The sequence below is a fragment of the Ambystoma mexicanum genome, chromosome 7p (assembly GCF_040938575.1).
Source record: "Ambystoma mexicanum isolate Mex_15411 chromosome 7p, UKY_AmexF1_1, whole genome shotgun sequence".
Classification (NCBI taxonomy): domain Eukaryota; kingdom Metazoa; phylum Chordata; class Amphibia; order Caudata; family Ambystomatidae; genus Ambystoma; species Ambystoma mexicanum.
The window spans coordinates 647,662,916-647,686,971 of NC_090939.1; the positions used below are offsets into that span (position 1 = coordinate 647,662,916).

Genomic DNA, 24,056 nt, shown 5'->3' on the forward strand with positions numbered 1-24,056 from the left:
CCCTCATCAGGACAGACAATTCTACGACAAAGCTTTACCTTAACAAGCAGGGTGGCACCCATTCCCCCATCCTCTGCATGGAGGTGGTATTGATCTGGGAATGGGCCCTGACAGAAGGGGTTTGGATTTCAGAAGTCCACTTCCCGGGGTACAGCAGTCCAGAGGCGGACCAGCACGACAACCTCTTGTATGCCCCCTGTTCCAGCATTGGGGATCGCTGACCTGGACTTGTTCGCATCCCCTCTGAATTCCAAGTGCACCCAGTTTGCTTCATGGGCAGGACATGGTTGGGGGGGTCTCTGGGAGATGCCTTCCAGATCTGTTTGTATGGCCACAGGGGTTATGCATTCCCCCCACCCCTCTGCTCAAATGGACTGTCCGCAAGTTTCGGGCATCAGTGGGTTGCAGCCTCATCCTGATTGCTCCCCACTGGCCTTCGAGACCCTGTTTTTTTAAAATCTGCTACAGTTGTGCTCCCAGGCGCACGTCCACCTTCCAGTCTCCAGCAGGGGATTCCAGACAGGGGGGTTGAAGGGGGTGGGGGTTCAACATCCGGACGCCAGCCAAGCTGGCGCTGTCGGCCTCTCCTGACCAGATGAGGCTTCAGCATGCTCATTTTTCGGATAACTGGGGCTTCATTCAGCAGGCCAGGAGGCTCTCGACTAGGGCCCAGTACAAGAGTAAATGGGCTAGGTTCTGCTGTTGGGCTTGTGACAAGGGTCTGGACCCTGCACTTGTCCTTTGGATGATGTACTGCCGTTTTCAGCACACTTGGTTCGTTCTGGAGTTCAGATGGATACTTACCACACTCATTTGGTGGCCATTGGGGCTTACAAGAATTCCCCAGAGCATGTGCTTTCGGCAGCCAATCAGGTGATTAAAGCCCACCTTAAGGGGTTGTCTATACTTTTCCCCTCCAGTGCATACCGCACCTGGTCTTAAATGTGGTTTTGGCAGCTTTGCAGCGCAAGCTGTTCGAGCCGATGGCCTCTGTGGACATCCGCTTGGTGACACTAAAGACAGTTTCACTGATGACTCTCACCTCTGCGTGCAGGGTTAGTGACCTGCAGGCATGGTCCTCGTGCGAGCCCTTCACCCCATTTCACAATGATAAGGTCATCTTGCGCACTCAACCTAATTTCTTGCACAAAGTGGTATCTCAATTTCTGTCATGATGCCTACCTCCAAGGAGCCAGGTCCGACCCAGCAACCCCAGAGGCAGGCATTATTTCCCCCAGGGGAGTGCCAGCGGGCCCAAGCTGGGGCCCTTTGGACCCCTGTCCTGGCGCCTTAGGCGCCAGGCTCATGTTGGACCCCTGTCCTGGCGCCTTAGGCGCCAGGCTCATAAAGCTAGACATGTGTTCAAGTGTTTTAATGTGCACTTACCTGATGCAGACCATGTTGCCACATCCAGGCCCTCTTGAGGCCTGAATGGAACTACTTTACCTGTGGGATTACTTTCCCCCCGGGTGTGGTCGGGGAAGGATACATACCTGATCGGAGGAAGGATACACAATTGGAACTTCTTCCAAAGCTATTTAAACCACACCCGATCAGCAACTCACGCTTCGCGTTGTTCTGCTCCTCGCAGCTGGACGCTCAACCGTGTCAGCTCTTGCTTCTGGACCTCAGCCACGCCTGTCAGAATCCTGGGTCACCTGCAAAGGGAGACAAAAGACCTTACCTGCTAAATCAGCGCCACAGAGACATCACACCGACGATCCTGAAAAGGAAGACAACATTTTAAAGGCATTTCGCTACGATCGCTGCAGCGCTGCGTTTCACTCAGCTTTCCTGGACGCCACCATCTTCAGCAGCGATCATCCGGATCCACAGCCACTTCCCAGAACCTAGAGAGAAAGACAAGAACAAGGTGAGAGAAGGAAGGGAATAGGAAAAGCTCAGTTTCCTTCTAAGTCTTACCTGTTGGGTCATTCCCATTTCATTTCGGGTCTTGCCGCTTCCAGGCATCCGGACCCCGGCCCCTATGGGGAAAAAAGACAAAGACATTGAATGAGCGAATGCAAGACATTACCCGAGCGCTCATCCAGAACTTACCTGTCATTTACTGGAACTGCACGTTTCACTTCGGGTCGGCGCCATATCTCCGGCATTCCAAACCCGGCCCCCAAGGGGAAAAAGACAATGAACATTATTAATAAGCTAGGACTTTTGGACTTGTAACAGAACTTTTACAGAGCCTTACCTGAATAGTCAAGCTTACCTGAACTCCCATCAATCCTCACTCCAGTGAAGTAACTGGGTTCAACGCACCCCTGCATCAGAAGCAGGATGGAGAGCTCATCTTTCCTGACCTTAAGGTGAGACTTCACGGGGAATCGTGGAAGGGAATCGTGGAGGGTTGGAAGAGAGTGGGAGGCTTGAGCATAACTCAGTCAGTAGGTAATACTCCCTTTTCATGCACAGGGGAATATTCCTGCGAGCCGGAGAAGCCAGAGTAGATGGGCCCTTCCTGTCCATCTTCAGAGTCCTGCGCTTCACTATTGAAGAAGCATCAGCACTGGAAGCCAGACCTGCGCCTCCGTGGGAATCAGGTGAGCGTTCCAGAACGCGAAGCCTACCCACAATATCCCACCCGGGCGCTATGGAGACTTCCGAGACTGACCAGCTGGCCCAGCTTTTGGGGGAATTACGGGCGGAGGTGCACTCAGCCCGCCAGAAGACTAACGCTCTCAAAAGAGAACTGATCTTATCCAAGGAAATAACAGATGGCCTAGCCAAAAGGTTATTACAGGCCCAGGCAGGGCACACTCCTTTACCTAATGCCGGAGACATTTCCACATCAATGGGTTTGAGCAACCCGGTACAAATTAATCTACCTGGACACATGCCTTTGGCCCCGCCTGAACGTTTTGCGGGGGATCCCAAGAAATATGCCGTCTTTATGAACCAATGTCGTTTACACTTTCTGTGCAGAACCGGAGCCTTCCCTAACGATCAGACCAAGGTAGCCTTTATACTATTTTACCTCAGTGGCAGTGCTGCCGATTGGTCTATTCCATTGGTAAATCAGGATGATCCCATTCTCCAGGATTTTCAGGGTTTCCAGGCCAGCATGTAAAGATTGTTCGCTCGACACTCTCAAGGACAGGCCCTTGATAACAAACTGCTATCCTTACGACAAGGTAATCAGGATCTTCTGTCCTACATTGCCACCTTTAACAGACTGGTTGTGGAAACTGGATGGCCAGAAAACAAAAGGATCACATTGTTTCATCGAGGCCTGCGCGGAGAGCTAAAGGATGTTCTAGCTCAGATAGTAAACCCACCCCAGGTCTGCGCAGACTACATAGACTTGGTGGTTCAACTGGATCACAGACTTCAAAATAGAAAAGCAGATCGGTTCAAGTATGAAAACCGAGTACCGATCAAAACCCACGCTAACTCCAAGAGTACCGACGTATCTGAACCTATGCAAATCGGTGGCGTTAAAGGACCATTAACGCAGAAAGAACGAGAGAGAAGGCGGCAAATGCAACTTTGTCTGTATTGCGGGACTTCCGGTCACTTTCTTCGAAACTGTCCAGTTAAACCACTTAAGAAAGTGGTTGGAGCTACTGATAACGAATTATTGACACCTGATTCGGGAAACGACCTAGCCCGACAAGCGTAGGGGGCCGCTTGCCGAGCTTGAAAACTAACTCTTTGACCTTGCATTTTGTCATGCCAATGGTGCTCGTGAACCAAAAACAGCCTCAGCAGTTGCATGCTATAAAAGCATACATCGACAGTGGAGCTATTGGAAATTACATAGACCGTGAATTGGCTTCCAGGATCAAGCTTCCTCTCCGCCCGAAAGTAACCCAAGATGTCATTACTACAGTAGATGGAACCGAAATAGCCTCAGGCCCAGTAACGCATTCCACTGTTGAAGTGACTGGTGGGTCAGGATGGACATCGGAAAGCAATCATGTTTGATGTGATCAAGGCCCCACAATTTCAAGTAATTCTTGGAATTCCTTGGTTAGAAACACATAATCTCAGAATTGACTGGCGAGCAAAGAAGATAAGTTTTCCTGATTGTGAACCAACTTGTTATTCAAGAAATCCAGCTATGGGTCTAGCCTCAGCAAAATCCACCCCTGTACAGCTACCGTCAGAATACCAAGAATTCCAAGACGTTTTTCAGAAAGAACAGGCTAACACGCTACCTCCCCATCGGTCTTATGATTGCCAAATCGATCTGGTACCCAATGCTCAACTACCTTGTAGTAGGATTTATGCTCTTACGGAACCTGAGAACCTGCATTTGCGTCAGTATTTAGATCAGTACCTAGCCAATGGTTTTATTCGCCCATCCAAGTCTCCTGTCTCTTCAGCTCTGTTCTTCGTGCCGAAAAAAGAAGGCGACCTTAGAACGTGTATAGACTATCCCGCCCTAAATCAAATAACGATTAAGAATCGTTATCCTCTGCCCTTGATCCCTGAGCTTATCGACCAGGTGAAAGACGCTTGTGTGTACACCAAGTTAGATCTCCGAGGAGCTTATCACCTGGTGCGCATAAAAGAAGGCGACGAATGGAAGACTGCATTCCGCACCAAATTTGGGCTCTTCGAGTATCAGGTGATGCCCTTCGGGTTGTGCAATGCACCTGCCGCCTTTCAGTACTTTTTGAATAATGTTTTTCGGGAACTTATCGATGTCTGTGTCATTGTTTACATTGACGACATCCTGGTGTACTCTTCTTCAGAATCTGATCACAGAAAACATGTTAGGGCAGTTCTTGAGAAATTGCGCCAGCACAGACTATTTGCAAAACTCGAAAAATGCGTTTTTCATACCACAGAAGTTGAGTTTCTCGGATTCATCCTGACACCTCAAGGAGTCCGAATGGACTCGCGAAAGGTGGACGCCATCCTCAAATGGCCATCTCCTAGCTCGGTGAAGGGAGTTCAGAGCATGCTCGGCTTTGCCAATTTCTATCGAAGATTCATCCCGGAATTTTCCAGAACAGACCAACCCATCACCGCTGTCCTAAAGAAAAACAAACGCTTCGAATGGACTCTTGAAGCCGAACAAGCCTTCCAGGACCTGAAAACCAAATTCACCTCTGCACCTGTACTGAAACACCCGCACCCAGATCTCCCGTACATAGTGGAAACCGATGCATCCAGTTCGGCCATGGGAGCTGTCCTGTCGCAAAGAGATCCAAAAACTAAGCAACTACACCCAGTGGCCTTTTGGTCCAGAAAATGTTCTCCTACTGAAATCAACTACGCAATTACCGATAAAGAGTTACTGGCCATCAAATCTGCTTTCAAGGCTTGGCGTCACTATCTTCTCGGGGCAAGACACACCATTACCGTAATTACGGACCACAGAATCTTACAGTATTTAAAGACGGCCAAAGCTCAATCTTCACGACAACTCCGATGGGCACTATTCTTTGCGGAATTTGATTTTGTAATTACCTATCGCCCTGGCTGCAAGAATGGAAAAGCGGACGCCTTATCCCGGATTGGCATGGAAGAACCTAATTCGAGCTTAGAACCTGTGCCCATCATACCTGAGCAAAGAATCTTAGGCTTAACTTCATTGCACACTATTGAGGACATCCAAACGCAAGTAAAACAACTTCTAGACTCTTCAACCTTACTGGAATGGAGTCAGAAGGGTCCTCATTACACCGTTAAGGATGACTTGCCCTAATTCCAGGAGCGGTTGTTTCTGCCAAGTAAAGAATTGCAATAACTTGTTATTGCCCATCATCATGAATCTTTAATGGAAGGACATCCTGGTATCGCTAAAACGGAGGAAAAAATTAAACGTTACTTCTGGTGGCCTTCTTGGAGAAAAGACAGTCTTTTGTTCTGTCTTGCGGAATTTGCGCCCAAAACAAGGCTCAAAAGAAAAGGCCAGCCGGCCTACTTCAACCCTTGGATATTCCACCGGCACCATGGCACACCCTGTCAATGGACTTTATAACCGACCTGCCTCCTTGTGCTGGTTACAACACAATCCTTGTAATTGTGGACCTATTCTCCAAAATGGCCCACTTTATCCCTTTAAAGGGTTTGCCTTCTGCTTCCACCTTGGCCAAGGAATTCCTGGAGAATGTAGTTCGCATACATGGTTTCCCTTCCATATTAGTCTCGTATCGTGGAAGTCAATTTATCTCCCATTTTTGGAAGAAGTGTTGCCAATTAGCACAAATAGATGTGCGGTTATCCACCAGCCACCACCCCCAGACCGATGGACAAACCGAGAGAACCAATCAGACTCTCAAGCAATATCTTCGGTGCATGTTGCACCAATCCGAGTTAAATTGGAAAGACATCCTTTGGATCGCAGAATATGCATACAACAATTCAGTGCATTCTGGAACCGGACAAACCCCCTTTTATACTTTGTATGGTCACCATCCTCGGACCTCTGACCTAGATCCACCTGTGACCCTGGAAATGCCTGCAGTAAATCATCTGCATTCCACAATAACCCGAGCCTTCAAAGAAGCTGCAACTCATTTACAGCAAGCCAAGAAAAAGTATAAAGAAAACGCAGATTTGCACCGAAGTAAAACTCCTCCTTACCAAGTAGTAGACCAGGTATGGCTAGCAACTAAACACTTATCCCTCAAGGGCCCGCAAACCTTCAATCCCAGATTCATGGGACCTTATCCCATCAAGGCTATAATCAACCCAGTGGCCTTTAAACTGGATCTACCGTCCAACATGCATATACATCCAGTTTTTCATGCATCACTTTTGAAGCCCGTACAACCAGGAACCCCGATTGTCCAAGCCTCCAGATCCAGTTCAAATTGAAGGGGAATTAGAATTCGAAGTTAAAGACATTTTAGACTCCAAGGTGGTAAAGTCGAAACTCTTCTATCTTGCTGACTGGAAGGGATATGGACCTCAGGAGAGATCGTGGGAGCCTAGTAACCATGTCCACGCACCTCGATTAGTACAAAGGTTTCACCAGAGATTTCCGAACAAGCCAAAACCCCCGGAGGGAAGAACCTTGGGAGGGGCCTTGAGGGGGGGTACTGTCATGATGCCTACCTCCAAGGAGCCAGGTCCGACCCAGCAACCCCAGAGGCAGGCATCATTTCCCCCAGGGGAGTGCCAGCGGGCCGAAGCTGGGGCCCTTTGGACGCAGTCCTGGCGCCTTATGCTCCAGGCTCATGTTGGACCCTGTCCTGGCACCTTAGGCGCCAGGCTCATAAAGCTAGACATGTGTTCAAGTGTTTTAATGTGCACTTACCTGATGCAGACCATGCTGCCACATCCAGGCCCTCTTGAGGCCTGAATGGAACTACTTTACCTGTGGGATTACTTTCCACCCGGTTGTGGTCGGGGAAGGATACATACCTGATCAGAGGAAGGATACACACTTGGAACTTCTTCCAAAGCTATTTAAACCACACCCGATCAGCAACTCACGCTTTGCGTTGTTCTGCTCCTCGTAGCTGGACGCTCACCGTGTCAGCTCCTGCTTCTGGACCTCAGCCACGCCTGGCAGAATCCTGGGTCACCTGCAAAGGGAGACAAAAGACCTTACCTGCTAGATCATCGCCACAGAGACATCACACCGACGATCCTGAAAAGGAAGACAACATTTTAAAGGCATTTCGCTACGATCGCTGCAGCGCTGCGTTTCACTCACCTTTCCTGGACGCCACCATCTTCAGCAGCGATCATCCGGATCCACAGCCACTTCCCAGAACCTAGAGAGAAAGACAAGAACAAGGTGAGAGAAGGAAGGGAATAGGAAAAGCTCAGTTTCCTTCTAAGTCTTACCTGTTGGGTCATTCCCATTTCATTTCGGGTCTTGCCGCTTCCAGGCATCCGGACCCCGGCCCCTATGGGGAAAAAAGACAGACATTGAATGAGCGAATGCAAGACATTACCCGAGCGCTCATCCAGAACTTACCTGTCATTTACTGGAACTGCACGTTTCACTTCGGGTCGGCGCCATATCTCCGGCATTCCGACCCCCGCCCTCTAAGGGGAAAAAGACAATGAAAAATATTAATAAGCTAGGACTTTTGGACTTGCAACAGAACTTTTACAGAGCCTTACCTGAATAGTCAAGCTTACCTGAACTCCAATCAATCCTCAATCCAGTGAAGTAACTGGGTTCAACGCGCCCCTGCATCAGAAGGAGGATGGAGAGCTCATCTTTCCTGACCCTAAGGTGAGACTTCACGGGGAATCGTGGAAGGGAATCGTGGAGGGTTGGAAGAGAGTGGGAGGCATGAGCATAACTCAGTCAGTAGGTAATACTCCCTTTTCACGCACAGGGGAATATTCCTGCGAGCCGGAGAAGCCAGAGTAGGGGGGCCCTTCCTGTCTTTCTTCAGAGTCCTGCGCTTCACCATTGAAGAAGCATCAGCACTCGAAGCCAGACCTGCGCCTCCGTGGGAATCAGGTGAGCGTTACAATTTCATCTTAATCAAGAGATCTGCCTAGCAGTCTTCCTCCCGAACTCGCAATCTGAGGCAGAGAGGGCACTACATTCTTTGGACCTCAAGAGGGTCCTCAAGTGTTCTGTCTTGGACGAAATCCTTCACAAAGTCTGAGGCATTATTATTATAATTTTTTTAATGGGCTCCATTCCCCGGCTCTCAGGCTTCTAAGGCTTCCATGGCCCGTTGGATGGTTCAGGCCATTTTGGAGGCGTACACGGCCATGGGCAAACCTGAGGGCATTCATGCCCATGAGGGTGTCACGTTTGAGTCCTGGTTCTTGGGATGTCAACAGCAAGGCGGCTACTTGGCCCACTCTGTCTGCCTTCTGTAAGCACTACTCTCTGGACACCAGCTCCATGCGCGATGCAGAGTTTGGTCAGTCTGTTCTGAAGGACCTTTTTACTACATCCTAGATATGTGGCAGGATATCACAGCTCCACCATAAGGTCTTGTTCATTGAAATCGCCCACAAGGATGGAGGGAAGAAGACAAGACGTATGAGTAATTAAATTTACTCACCGTAGTGACTAGAGTACTCATAGTCCATAGTCCCCTTTTCTCCATACGTCCAACCCACTTTACCCTGCTAGCATGCCAAGGGCTAATTTGTTCTAAGAGTAGCCAGGTATCTAAGCGTCAGATGTGTTCAAAGGGGACTGATTTGAGGCACTGGAGGGCGGGGCCTTGGCTGGGCGTTTTCACGCTGAGGCTGTGCTACCGCGCGCTATGCTAAATTTAAATCGGAAGCTTCATTTTTCGCTGCCAAAGGTTCCGGTACTGTCCCCAAGTTGGGGGACGCCCACAAGGATAGAGGAAAGGGGACTATGGACTATGGACTGAGTACTCTAGTCAGTACAGTGAGTAAGTTTAATTTTTACAATTGTAGTGCAGTCCTTCAGGATAAATGAAATCTGACTCTCAAAATCATGATAATAAGCCAGGCAAAAACAAATATCAAAGTCTGATTACCAAACCAAAGGTGGTGGTCATGAAAACCAGCACTCCTTACCCGTTTTCGGTTGGGCACATAGGGCTTTCGGTGGAGGAGGCAGTTCGCAAGTTTTGCGGTGCACAATCCTTCAGCGATTGGACCGAGTTGCGGTCACAAAACTGTAGTAGAAAAGTAGGCTTGCACTTAGGTTCACACTTCAATTTAGGTTTATGGCAAATAGGGTTATGCATTCATTGGCTTGCAAGTCAAAGATGCAGCTTCCTGCCCATAACAAAACCTGTCTAACTAACCTGACTCTCCTTCTACACCTGTTACCTTTTATAGCCCTATGGTCACCTGGCCTAAGAAGGTTCAAGAATACCTCAGTTTAGGGCTTCCGGCATGTTTATCCCTCGTCAAGTCAAACAATGGATATATTAATAGATGCCACAAGTCCTACTACATTCTCTATGAACGGAAGTGACGCTTACAAACGTACTTCTAGTGTAGCGTGACCTGACAGAGGGTGGGGATCTCTTTCAGAGGAGCGATTCCTGTCCTACCTCATTGGTCGAGGGGTGTACGTCCTCCACCCTGTGCCGACTTCCACTTTATGACAACTGTCCATTAAGCATCCCAGTTTAGACTGGTGGCCTTGCTCCTGTAGCCCCTGAGTGGATGGAGTCTGTAGCTCCATAGTCTCTGTGCATGTGTCCTTTAACCAGCATTGCATTGAGCCAATGGGGAAAGGGGAAATCTAATAAGTCCCCTAAAAGGAAAATGGAAGCTAGGGATGTTAAGGGGCATGACGTCATTATTGGGGCAGGGCTTTTATTGGTGCAGTTCATATGGGACAATTGCCAGTCCTTCCTGCAGCGGAAAATCCTCCTCCCTCCCCCACCCCATATGTTCATTCATTTATTTATTGAAAAGGTATGTACTTCAACAACAGTTTAAATATTTTCCAAAAGGAAAATGAAATGAAGCATCACCAGTTTGCAAACAAAAGTTATAAACTCATAAAATCATGTTGGAATTTAAAACTGTTTAAACCCCAAAAATCTGCAGAGTAAAAAGTACTATCGGTGATGACTGCATTCCGATCAATCAAAACCCAATTGGCAATTCCTGGAAAAACACTATTTTCTCACCTTTAACAAGTACAGTTTTTACTTGATTGGCTATTCCATAAATATTGCAGGACGCAATCTCATTTTGAGTGGTATATCAATTTAGCCTTTAATAATTACATGCTTCCAAACAACGTCGGTGGAACCAGTGGTGGGTGCACAGGGTAAATCGAAGTAACTAAATCTGAAGAAATTATCGAAATGCTTCAAGTAACCTCATTAAAAGGTCCTGAAAGCACCTCGGGTCTTGAGACCTTGAGGTTTCACCTGTCATAATTGAATTTACTAACCCCTGTTGCAGTAGGGTTCTAAATTCAATAGGTAATAGACCCTCTGCAAACAAATAGTCAGCTGCGGTTAATGCATCCAAATCCCTTCTCAGATTACCGCCCATCTGTTAAACCTAGAACGCTAGTAATATCTAGTACCAATACTTTTTAAAACTTTTTTTTAAATAAAACTTTTTTAATTCATTTTGTGAAATAAACAATAATGACAGGCAGACCCGAAAAAATAACATATGGTACGGTGCGTTTACCAACCCTTTCCCTTTGAGTTCCCTCCCTTATGCTGTGGTGCAGAAGCCACTCCACCCTTCATACGCTACCTGTCCTTATCCCCCACAGCTTTACTCATGCCATTAAAAGCCCTCCCCTATGACTTGACTAAGTGTGTTTTCACGCCGCAGCAAGCCATCTATCCCATATTTTACTATGTTTCTGTGGACAGCCTAAGTCCCGGAATATTAGTTTGCAGTAGTTGTCCATGCATTCCCTTCATCTACTTCTGCTTGGCGCTGCCGGCCTGCCCCACACCGCCGCTAGATCCCTTTCACCCATTATCATCAATGTTTTGATCAGGCTCTTTTCTTTAGAGTTAAAATCTCTGTTTTCTCCCAAATGTGCAGCTACCCTAATTTGGGGCATTCTGTTACCTGTGAGCCTAGCGCCTGTCAACACTGGGCATTCCCAAATCGTGGGGAAAAGGCGCCCACTGCGTCTTGCACCTCAAACAGAATGGATCTGATGCCCTTCCCATCCGGTTTAACGTGTGTAATAAACCAGTGCACAATTTCATATTGGAGGAGGCATAGCCTACTGGATATAATCACTTCCTGGATGACCCCAATGCCTCCTGCCAATCCTCCCCTTCCAATGCCTCCAAATCCCCCTCCCTTTTTTCTTTCAGCTTAGTCCAGGGAGGTGAGGGAGCATAGTTTATCACCTGAAATAATAATGTATTGTCCTTCCCTGTTGTTTACACTCCAATAGGTTGGCTTCTAATGGGGAGCATTATGGACATGAAACAGCCTGGGTAGTGCTATCCCATTTAATAAATTCTCCCTACCTAACAAAGAAATTGTAAGGTTTGTCCAGTGCCTAGCGTCCTCTTGCGTTCTCGCTAATATCTGGTTAAGGTTATTGCGAAGGAAGAAAGCCCCCTCCACTCCAGATATTTGGGCATGCAAGTTGATTATTTAGCTTGGACGAGTGAAGCGGCAGTGCTCGGGGACAGGTTCTGCCTCCCCCTTTACTGGCAAAAGTAAAGGGCACACCCACGAAGGCCACACACTAAGGCTGCCTGTCTGGAGCCTGTCCGGAGGCGTCCTAGGCCTGAGCCACGGACCCTGGACCCACTGCGGTAGGCCTATCATACCGTTTACCTGATATGCGCAATGGTCGGTATCGCCGATCGCCCATAATCGGTACCCGCTGCATGCACCATAGATATTATGGGAAAAATCGCTGCATGATTGAGCCTACACACGCCGGCGCTGACCCACACCGCAGAGGCAGTCACCTGCTGATACAAGGAGTCTCTTATTCAACACAGACATAGACTACTCTTCTACAGTAAAACAATTCCCCACAGGATCGCTACTTTGCCTGCTATTGTGCACACTGCCTACTTAATGCTTCCTACTAGCCACAATGTTGATAGACCCACACCATCTGTCTAGTCTTCATGTATGCACCTAACCATCTCTCTCAGTATTTACAGCTGTTCCCATGGCCCAAACGCAATCCTCAATGTCCCATAACGCATGCGTTTTCAAAGTACTGTTCCCTGGCCCTATTGCAATAGTCAACCCTAGGTCACCAGAAAATACTATCCAATTGTGTTGTGCCTTATGGTCGGTAGAGACCACTGAATCACTGTGTTGTGCCTTATGGTCGCTAGAGACCACTGAATCACTGTGTTGTGCCTCATGATCGCTAGAGACCACTGAATCACTGTGTTGTGCCTTATGGTCGCTAGAGACCACTGAATCACTGTTGTGCCTTATGGTCGCTAGAGACCACTGAATCACTGTGTTGTGCCTTATGGTCGCTAGAGACCACTGAATCACTGTGTTGTGCCTTATGGTCGCTAGAGACCACTGAATTTTTTGTGTTGTGCATTATGGTCGCTAGAGACCACTGAATCACTGTGTTGTGCCTTATGGTCGCTAGAGACCACCGAATCACTGTGTTGTGCCTTATGGTCGCTAGAGACCACTGAATCACTGTGTTGTGCCTTATGGTCGCTAGAGACCACTGAATCACTGTGTTGTGCCTTATGGTCGCTAGAGACCACTGAATTTTTTGTGTTGTGCATTATGGTCGCTAGAGACCACTGAATCACTGTGTTGTGCCTTATGGTCGCTAGAGACCACTGATCTACTGTGTTATGCCTTTTGGTTGGTAGAGTTCTCTGTGCCACAGTATTGTCTAACCTACAAGGCATCCCAGCTCCCACAGTCCTATCCCAATATGTACACCACTCACACACCATACATCCTCTTAGGTATAGTCCACATCGTACTCACTAGCAGTATTGTCTACCTCCTGCCCATAGGGCAACTCAACAGCCATAGCATGGAACTCGGACACTCCACCACACACGCTACTCCCCCCAATATGCCAGAACTCATACTTAGGCAGCACAGACTCAGAACACGTACATTCCCATTAGCACTCCCCTCCACACCTATGCAGGTAACACCTAGGAACTCACGTCTAGGCTCACGCACCCATGCTAAGACCCTCCGCCCGCCAAACAACATTACCCATAAACACCTTAACAAGGCTCTAACGCTTGCTCCTCCTAGACCTCACTTGACTAATAAACCCACTCACACTACCAAAAAGCTTATTCCAACCACCGACCTCAAGCCACCACAATCAATAAAACTCCAACACCTGAAATGTGCCCTATTAAATGTTCGATCACTCAACGCCCACGCATTAGAAATCAATGATATTATTACCAGCCAAGACTTAGATATGTTAGCCTTAACAGAAACTTGGTTGCATTCTGCATCTGGCCCTACTTTCAGCCTAGCTCTACCGCCAGGATACTCAATCTTAAGACAGGACCGATCAGCTAAAACAGGAGGAGGGGTCGCACTAATTTTTAAAGATTCCCTAGCCCTAAGGCAGACCTCCACCACCGGGGAAGACACCACTGACATTCTGTCGGTCAAACTCACCCTCTCTCCTAAAGAAACAGTTAACATTCATGTCATATATAGACCTCCAGGCCCTGCCAATAACTTCACAAACATAGTCAACCACCTCCTTGGGAAAAACATCAAACAAACCTCTAAAACCCTGCTTCTAGGAGACCTAAACCTTGGATACAATGATAAACTTGACAAAGCAGCCACCTCACTCGCTAGAAATCTCACAGACCTAGGATTCACACAGATAGTTACTGCCCCGACCCACAATAAAGGCCGTATCCTAGACTGGGTGGCAGATCACAACTGTGGCTCTACCATCAACTCTAACACAGCCCTCCCATGGTCCGACCACAACTGCCTCCAATTCTACATCCCCATATCCTCATACTCCAAACCACTTATACCTGCACCAGCAAAGATGGTCAGAAGTGCCAAAAAACTTACAGCAGACAATATACGTCCCTTTCTCAACAACCCTTGTCTAGCACCTCCTTTCTCCTCTGACCCCAACATTCTAGCAGAGATTTTCAAAGATACACTCACCCATGCCATCAACGCCGCAGCTCCTCTTGAAAGCAAAACAGAAAAAAAATCGTTTCATTCCAACTCATGGTTCACAGAGGACCTATTAAACCTACGCCAGTGCAAGCGCCAAGCCCTCAAAACATGGCAGGCCAATCCCTGTGACGCAACCAAAATAGACTTTCTGCATATTTCTAAAAAGTACAAAAGTGCTATATTTCAGTTTAAGTCTGAAACATACAATAAACGTATTCTGGAAGCCAACTCCCACTCAAAAGAGCTCTTCACCATCTTTAAAGAGCTCACTATCCCCCCAATCTGTACAGATGAGATTGTTAAGGACGAAGCATGGTGCAATAGCATCCAAATAGCGATGTTAAATAAAATAGACCTTCTTCAAAATAAAATAGCAGAACACTTCAAGGCTCTGCACCCCCAACAGACCCCTGTCGCCAATACCGCTAACAACCAGCACGCCTCCAATTTTAATTTCTCTCCAATCAGCGAAGCAGATGTGCTCCAAATCTTTAAACGGCTTAAACCATCTCAATGCAAAGGAGATATATGCCACCCTAACATCATTAAAGCATGCGCAGCACCCCTCACTCCGATCATCACAGCATTCATCAACGCCTCATTCAAGATGGGCATAGTCCCTGACAGCCTTAAAGAGGCTTGGGTGCGTCCGCTCTTAAAGAAACCAACCCTGGATCCTTCCCAACCTAACAATTACCGACCCATCACAACGGTCCCATTCCTTCTGAAAATCTTAGATAAAGCGGCACACATGCAGATACAGTCCTACCTGGAAAACAACTCTGTCCTAGGTAAAAGGCAGTCCGGATTTCGCAAAGGTCATGGCACTGAAACCGCCCTACTAGATCTGAAGAACCAAATTACCCTAATACTAGACAAAGGGAAACTGGCCCTTCTGCTCCTCTTAGACCTCTCGGCGGCATTTGATCTAGTTGATCATGCCATCCTCACGAACCATCTCACCCAGGCCGCACATTTCTCCACACAAGCCACAAACTGGATCACCTCCTTCCTCGAAGGAAGAGTAATGAAAGTGTTCTCCAATATAGCTAATGCAGAGCCTACTACCATCAAGCATGGAGTCCCGCAAGGCTCATGCACGGCGCCTACCCTCTATAACTTGTTTACCAAACCCCTCTTTGATAAACTGGATGCACTGGGGATCACATACACCAATTACGCTGACGATACCCAAGTACTCCTCCCGCTCACAGAACTCTACCACCAGGACGCAGCCACCCTCCAGAACATATACGCCACCATCCAAGCTTGGATGGCCACAAACGGCCTGTCTCAACGGAGACAAGACCGAAATTCTCATCCTCGGTCAAAAATTCACCCTCACTAACCTAGACCCACTCTACACCAACTTCTCCATAGACAATTGCATCATCCCAGTACTACCTTCTGTAAAAACACTAGGAGTACACATTGACGCCTCACTCTCCATGGACAAACAAGTCAACTCCATTGTTTCTGCCTCCGCTCTGAGCACTAAGCTCATCAATGCCATCAAACCCTTCCTAACTAAAGATAACTGCCTCTCTATCGCCAGAGCCACCATTGGAGCCAAACTAGATTACTGTAATGCGTTACTGGCTGGCACCTCCAATTCCAATCTCATTAAACTCCAAACAACACAAAACAATGCTCTAAGAGCAGCTCTTAATATACCAAAAAGGGACCACATTGCACAAGCAAGAAAGGCAGCACACTGGCTACCTGTCAAAGATCGCATCACATTCAAAATACTCACCACTGCACACAAGTGTATCAACCTGTCCACACCCTCCTACCTGTCTGACACCCTAGTCAGAACCAACTCCTCCAGACCAACGAGGCAATGCCACTCCAACCAGCTCAGGGTCCCACGCATCAAACGAGCTAGAGCAGGGGGAATAAGCTTCCCCTGCATTGCCCCTAAGCTATGGAACGCTCTACCTAGCACACTCCGAGCAGAAACTTCTCTCATTGCCTTCCGAAAACAGCTGAAAACCATCTTGTTTAACTAATTCCTCTCCTTCTAGTTTGCTACGCTCTCCTCATCTATCTCCACTCCTCTCTTCCTCTCCTGTAGCCATTTCTCGTTCTCTTGCAACTAAGTAATGATTTCAATGTATGCACAACTAACCATCTCTCATAGCTGCAATCTTCTCATGCAACTATTAAATGACTTCATTGTATGTACAACAAATCATATCTGTAACGAGCGCCACGATGCCCCCTGGGCTGCTTGTGCGCTAAACAAATGCAAATAAATAAATAAATAAATAAGGATTGTCCCCAATTAATTTTGGAGACCACTATGCCATACTTTCCAACCACCACTGGCCCAGAATCCTTTCTGTCCACCGTGTAGATCAAAACATCATCGATATATGATATCAGATCTTCACTTCCGCCTTGGCCAACTAAAGCCTGTGCTTCGCTGAACTGTCCTTATTTTTGCTGCTAGGCGTTCTATCGCCAATAGAAATAAGAGGTGAGAGGGGGCACCCCTGCCTGGTGCCCCTCTTCAATGGGAATGTCCTAAGCATGTGTCCGTTAACTTTTGCCCTAGCCCCCAGATTAGCGTATGATAATTTCACCCAAGCCATGTATCTCGGACCGATTCCCAGTACTGCCCATAGGTACTCCCCCTCTCCGTATAGAGCTCTTGTTGAAGCCCCTCCTGCTGCAGTCTCTACCTCCCCTGTCCCCTTCCAGGCCCTCTGCACAGCCCTGGCTTCTCATTTCATCTCTAAAACCCAGGACGTCCTGTCCAGCCTCTCATGGTCCTCCCTCTACTCTATCTCAGGCCCCCATGCGGCCACCTCTCATCTCTTTCTCTCCTCTGTTCACCCCTGACAAGGTTTCTAGACAAGGCCGATCTAAGAAAGTCTCATCAAAACATGTTCTTCCCTGTTCTTCCAAAACCATCAAGGACCGCATTGACACCATCGCTCCTGCCCTAGCTGACTTCTGCAACCACTCCTTCGCCACTGGAGCCTTCCCTTCCCCCCTGAAGCACTCTTGTGCACCCCCTTCTCAAGAAACCCTCAGCCAACCCTTCCTGCCCGGCTAACTATCACCCGATCTCCTTCACTTCTTTCCTGGGTAAATTCCTGGAAAAGCTGGCCATCTCCCAGCTTAATCTTCACACTGAATCTGTTGGTTGCTTCCATGACCATCAGTCTGGCTTCAGAGCAGCCAGAAGCATGGAAACTGCTCGCCTGAACATCAGTGAAGACCTGCTCTCTAACCTTGATTCTAATCTCCCCTCTGTCCTCATTTTACTCAATCTCTCTTCTGCCTTTGACACGGTCAATCATGCCATCCTGCTCAATCGTCTCCATGATGATCTGGGTATCACTGATCATGCCCTGGTCTGGCTGACCTCGTTCATCTCTGATCAACCCTCCCAGGTCCAACTTGGGTTTCCTTTCCTCTTTCTCACTCTCTACCTTTGGTGTTCCCCAGGGGTCTAACCTCCCTTTGGCTGTTCAACCAATACCTGGCAGCTCTCACCCACCGCATTGCCGCTCTCTGCTCCAACTTTCAGTGCTATGCGGATGACACTCAGCTCATTTTCAGGCTCCCCTCTGCCACCTCTTCTCCTTCTCTCATCTCTGTCCGTCTGCTATCCAGGAGTGGTGTGCCGCCAACGATCTCTGCCTTAATGCCAGTAAGACAGATATTCTCCTGATAGGCACACCCGCACCCTCCTTTCCTGTCACTCTCTGGCCTGCCTCCCTGGGCCCTCTTCCTGCTCAGACCTTTGAGGCTAAGAACCTCATGGTCATCTTCGACTCCACACACTCCTTTTCTCCTTGCATTTCTGACGTCTCTAAGAAGTCAAACTACCAACTGCACCTCCTAAGAGGTATTCTTCCTTTTGTTCCCCCAGAAGCTCACTGTCCCTAGAGCTCTGGTTCTCTTAGGCTGGACTACTGCAACAGCCTCTTTCTAAATCTACTCTCCGCCCTCTGAAACTCATCCAGAACAGGACTGCAAGACTTGTCCTTGGCCTCGAGCCCAGGGATCGTATCTCTCCAGCACTGAAATCTCTGCATTGGCTCCCAGTGGCTGCAAGGATTAAGTTCAAGACCCTCTGCATTGTCCACCAGGCCTTCTGAGGCCTGGGTCCTCAATACCTCCAACTCTGTCTTTGTAAATACCTTCTTAATCAAGCTCTTTGCTCCTCCAACTCCCTCAGGGTCAGTCGCTGCTCCAAGCAACGAGTTGGTGGTAGATCTCTTTCTTTGGCTGCCGCCTCCCCCCGGAACAGCCTCTCTGTACCTCTGAAACTTGAGGAGAACCAAATGTTGTTCCGGAAGCACCTCAAGACCTTCCTTTGTTTCTGCCTTCTCTCTTTCTCTCCCTTGCTGATTTCCTGTCTGATACTGCACTGGTCACCTGGTTACCCTCTAATTTCAGGCCCAGGTCCCTAACCGCCCAGTTGCACACAGGCACTGCCTCCCGGCAACCCTTGCACGTGGGTCTGTATCTATAACCCTACAGTCCCCCTACCTGCACTTTTGGCACCTGCTGACTGCACTTCTTGTTGTTGTTCTGATCCCATGTAAAGAACTGCCCCTACCCTTTCCCCTAGCACTTTTCTCCTCCTTCCTCCCCTGCTCTTACACAATCTCACAGTCACTTGACCTAGTAAGATCGCTGTCTGTCCTCCCTCTGTTCCCCTTTCCTTGCCTCGTCGCGCCTTGAAACACTTGTATAGGTGCATTACAAATGCCATATATCATATATGATGTGTGCAGCTTTAAAAATGATACAAATCCACCTTGGGAGACTGAGTCTCCCCTACTGATCATTTTGGAAATTATCAATTTTACCATAAAAATTAGCACAAGTAAAGTAGAGGGCTTCAGTTGCTGCTGAAAAGTAAGTGGTAAAGCAAAACAAACGTGTGTCCCATCAAAGTCTATGGGAGAAAAGCAGCGAAAAGAAAATGTTCCTAACAGACAGGAAGGACATCAGACCAAAAGTGAAAACCAGAGCAGAGGAAATACACAGGGCCCAGCCAGTTTTGCCAGACCTTGTCCTAAAATTGCAGCTGAATCAGCTTAATTGCAAAAAAAAATCTGCCAGCATGCAGATAAGAAACCCACCAAAATCCCAGCAGAACTGAGGCATGGCTAGGTTCTCCACTAGATGTACCCAAACATTCATTGGCCTAAACCAGCCCTCCAATCAGACACAGTGGCACTCCAAAAAGTATTTTGGTGGCCAGCCAATTATGCTGTTCCTCAAAACTATCAAACAACAATGTCCAACCACATAGTATGTATATTAGCTTCTCCGAGGCTAGTCACTGGTCTAAACCAGTCCAATTCACTATCAAGGGTGCCAAACTGAGTGATCCCATGTTTGCACATTTGCCACTTTGATCTTGCCTCGTGGTTTCCAAAAAACAAACGAAAGACCCAAAAACAAAATGGCAGTGAGTAGCACTTAAGCATGTTGGTACCCCAGTGGCTACCAGTAAGGTGCATTGGGCTACTAATGAGGCATGCACTCCTGGTCAAGCCATAATTAAATGACTGCCACAGCGCCCCATTCTTTAAAACAAATGATGGGTAATATCATTCTAGGCACAATATGTGGTTCTTAAAATGCACCCTTGTTTTAGGAACCATATTGGCTACCATAGGACTATATACAAAACTAGAGTTGCAGGGGTGGTTGGGGGGTGCCAGTAGAAGTATCTCTGATCACAAATAGACAAATGAAATTCTGTTTTCCTCCCAATGGTGGTGTTGGGATTTCATCTCCCAAAGAAGATGCACCTTCACCACTTTTTCCCTTCACCTCATCAATACAAGACTGAGGAGGTGGTTCATCTTCTTGATCCAAAAAGGCTTTTGAGTTACAAGTATCTCAGACCAGAGACTTAATGATGGATGAACTGCTCCTTGCTGGTCTGGTGCTCATGTTGACAGGGTCGATCACAAGCAGACCCTGACCAGATTACCTTTTCTGCATTTACAAATGCTATGATCTTGCAGATGTGTCCACTGGCCTTCTGGCTCACCCTACCAGTCCTGTGGCTATCTTTGCCTTCTAGATAGGTGTCCCAGTTGCTAAAATCTTTCATGTGGCTATGTCTGCATCCTTGCACATGTTAACCAAACATAGCAACCTAGTCTAAATTGGTAACCAGTTATAACGAATTTAAAATAACGAATAACTTTAACGAACCTACAATACCGAAAAACATTGAATTGTTTATTAATATATAGGAGTGGGGTAAGGGATTAAAACGGGTGGGGAGTAATCCAGTATTTTTTCGCTGTTGTAGGTTCGTGGAAAAATGTTTTTCATTTTTCGTTACGATCACATGGAACCGTCTGGGTGCTGGTTTGGTGTTAGTTTCCTGGTATAGATGAGGGTTCTCGCTCTTCTTCCTCCTTTTTTGTTCTGGACTGCTATGTGGTCATATCCTTTTTAGAAGTATATGTGTTAGGCAAGATTGTGTGCAGTACCCTTTGGGAGACTACAGCAACCTTGTCCTCATGGCAATAGGGAACCCAACCTTTGGTATAAGTCTGTTCTACACAGGTTGGTAGTGTGGCTGAGCAGCCAGGCTTATCTCAAGAGGAGTCAATCTGAGTCGTAGGGTTGTAACAGAGTTTCACTGTGATAGTTATTCAAATAAACACATATACTCAAGGTTTCTTAATTAAACAATTATTAATTTATTTAACAGTCAGTTATATAAGCCTTCTTCAGAAGGGAGCAAAACATGTAACACTTCAACATACACTTAGTTTCTCTAAATCAGATGATACCCACTGGGGATGGCACACAGACACTTCCTAAACTCTCAGGTGACTTAAATAGCTAGGACACTGTGGACATTGATTTATCACTGGTACATTTAGAGCAATACTGAGTTTGACGCAAATGATTAGATAAGGGAATAAAACAAAGGTTAACAAATAATTCATAAACTGGTAAGTACTTTTTAACCCTGCAATGCAAAGTAAATGAACCCTTTCCTGGAAGAAAGGCAAAAGCACAAAGTCGGAGGTAAGAAGAGTCTCTCAGGGAGCCAGGACAGTCAATGTTGGTTAAACGAAGTCTAGGGCAGCTTAAGATCTTCTTGCAGGTAGGTAAAAGTATTGCTCAATGTTTTTAGAAAGGATTGTACAAATAAGAATCACTTGAAGGGCCACAAGCTGGGAGGCTTGTAAAGTTCAAAGCTGCAAGCAGCTCTGCAATCTCAACCAAGACAAGTCTCAGCTGAGAAAAAGTAAGGCTACACAACAAGAGTTAAGTCCTCTTAGGTTTTCAGTACCTTTGGTTAGGCTTCTGTTCCTGTGTGGCTCTGCAGATCCTGTTGTTCCTGGGCCCCAGTCGTGAGGACAAGAGGAAGGACTTCTGGGGACTCCTGCAACACAATGGGAAGGTCGGCAGCAACAATGGGAAAACTTCAATTCAGCGGCACTTCAAGGTTTCAGCTCCTTGCGTCTCAGCAAATAGCACCACTGCGGTCTCTCAGATACCACTTCAGACATTCCTCGCATCTGGGGTCCAGTACTCTGTTGAGGTGGCTCAGGCTTGGTCAGTCCTGCTTCCTGGGAGTCCGAAGGATCTTCCTGGAGCTCAGGTCCGACTTAAAAGTAATGCACTCGATCTGGTGTTCCTCTCCCTGGCACTTCGGTTCTAGCAGCAGCTGCAATGGAAGTACAGCCAGCTCCGAGAGGATGTCCAGACAAGTTCACTTTGGGGTTGATTGGTCCCACCAACCCAAGGGGAGAAGTCGTTCCCGCAAGGCTGCTCTAGTCGAGGCAAATTCAGAGCTTTGGCACAGCAGCAGGGCTTCACCGGGCAAACCAACGGTCCAGGAGTTCCAGCAGGCGCCTCTTCCAAGTTCTTCTTCGGATTCCTTCGTCCCGTGGTCGACTCTGCCTTCCAAGCCAACAAGCCTCGGCTTTATGTGCAGGTTTCTACCATTGATTCAAGCATAGCTGTCCATCACACAGCAGGGTGGCTGTCCTCCAAGGACAGCCCTCCAGCCAATCGCCCTTTGGTGCATTCCTGTAATAAAGGAGACTAAGCACATGGAGGTTCAGGCACCTCCCTCACTTCCTGTTCCTGCCAGACACGCTGGAGCCAGAGGCAGGCTTCACTCAAAGATGAAACGAACAAAGGGACCAAACCTGGTTTGGCATGCAGAGTAAATCTCAAGAAGGACCTTTCCAATAGGAAATGGCAAACAAACAAGACCAGGGCCATTTTGAAAAAAATGGGCACCTATGGGTGCCTTACTGCAGCTGCGATTGTAGTCCGCGGTAAAAACACACAATGGTAGTAAAAAGTAAACCACTGCCACCAGCCATTAATTGTAGAAAGGGTAACATAAAAATGTTACATGAGAAACTAGAGAAAGGGGATACTAAGTAACCCCTCCAGCACCCTATGGTAAGATAGTGTGTGCTGGGTCTAGAAAGTTACAAAATGTAAGTAAAGTCCATTTCACTTAACTGATCTTTGAAACAGTAGTTTCACCAAGATGAGGTATTTAAACCTTTGGTAAATCTAAGACTTCCTGTGTCACTGCACTGAAGGTGCTGCTTTGTGTCACAATGTAAAGATGATGCCTATGGAGTTTGTCAGACCCCATAAGAAACAGAGTCCAAATCACAGAAAAATACATGAGAGGGTGGGAAAAAGGTCTCACTCTCTCCAGGTTAGCAATTAAAAGTCCTAAAGTTCAGCAAAAAGATCTGAGGGTCTCTAGGGTAGAAGGGAATTAGCACATTTCTGAGAATTCTCCCTAAAAATATGGGAGGATGGAATCCATTCGAATACATTATTTACCTTGAGTAAGGTTCGTTTCACTGCATTAGTCTTTCCTCCCTGAGATCCCTCACTGTCCTCTCTTCTTCCCCTCTGAGGGAATGGTCAGTTCTGCGTTTGTCTCGGATTCTGGGGAGAAATCTGTGGATCTGAGGTCACAGGTGGAGCCGGCTTCACCTACACTTTATATGGCAACACATATGAGCTCTTCGGCTAACAGCACTGATTTAGTTGGTTGAAATATTCCACAGGTAACCTTGCATTTGAAGACTGTTTCTAAGATTAGAAATCTGTGGGAGAAAGGTCTAGTCCATTAAAAGAATTTTGTTTAGAAGAGAAGTAATGTTATTTCTTTCTGTAATAGTGTCAATGTATGAAAACGTGACTGATGACATGCCACTAATTCTCCAGTCCTTTGTATGCTTTTTCAGAATCAATATGAGAAACACAAAGAGGTGATGGCTGCCCAAGGTGTAAAGATTCTTGGTAAAGATTTGGAGAAGACTCTTGCTGGATTACCACTGCTTGTGGCCCATAAAGAAGATGAGATCCCAGTCCTTCGAGTAAGTGGAATGTAGAACAGTTTTCATTTTCAATTTTTTTTTTTAAAGTTGTGTACATTTTTGTAAATGTGTTATGGTAAACATTGTGTCCTGTTTAGTTACATTTTGTGTATATGTCCGAGCACTTTCTTTTTATTAGATTTGATTAATTTAAATAAATTATATCCCTTCTGTATTTGTTTATTAAGTAAA

The 24,056-nt window shown here is 47.1% G+C and overlaps 1 protein-coding gene across 1 annotated transcript in view; it reads left to right on the top strand.

The window, feature by feature from the left end:
- Positions 1 to 24,056, top strand: part of EIF5B (eukaryotic translation initiation factor 5B) — a 1,211,079-nt gene that overhangs the window by 949,492 nt on the left and 237,531 nt on the right. Inside the window, exon 18 of the mRNA XM_069636688.1 lies at positions 23,733 to 23,864. Coding sequence (XP_069492789.1) covers positions 23,733 to 23,864 — 132 coding nt within the window. The remainder of the gene's footprint in view (positions 1 to 23,732; positions 23,865 to 24,056) is intronic.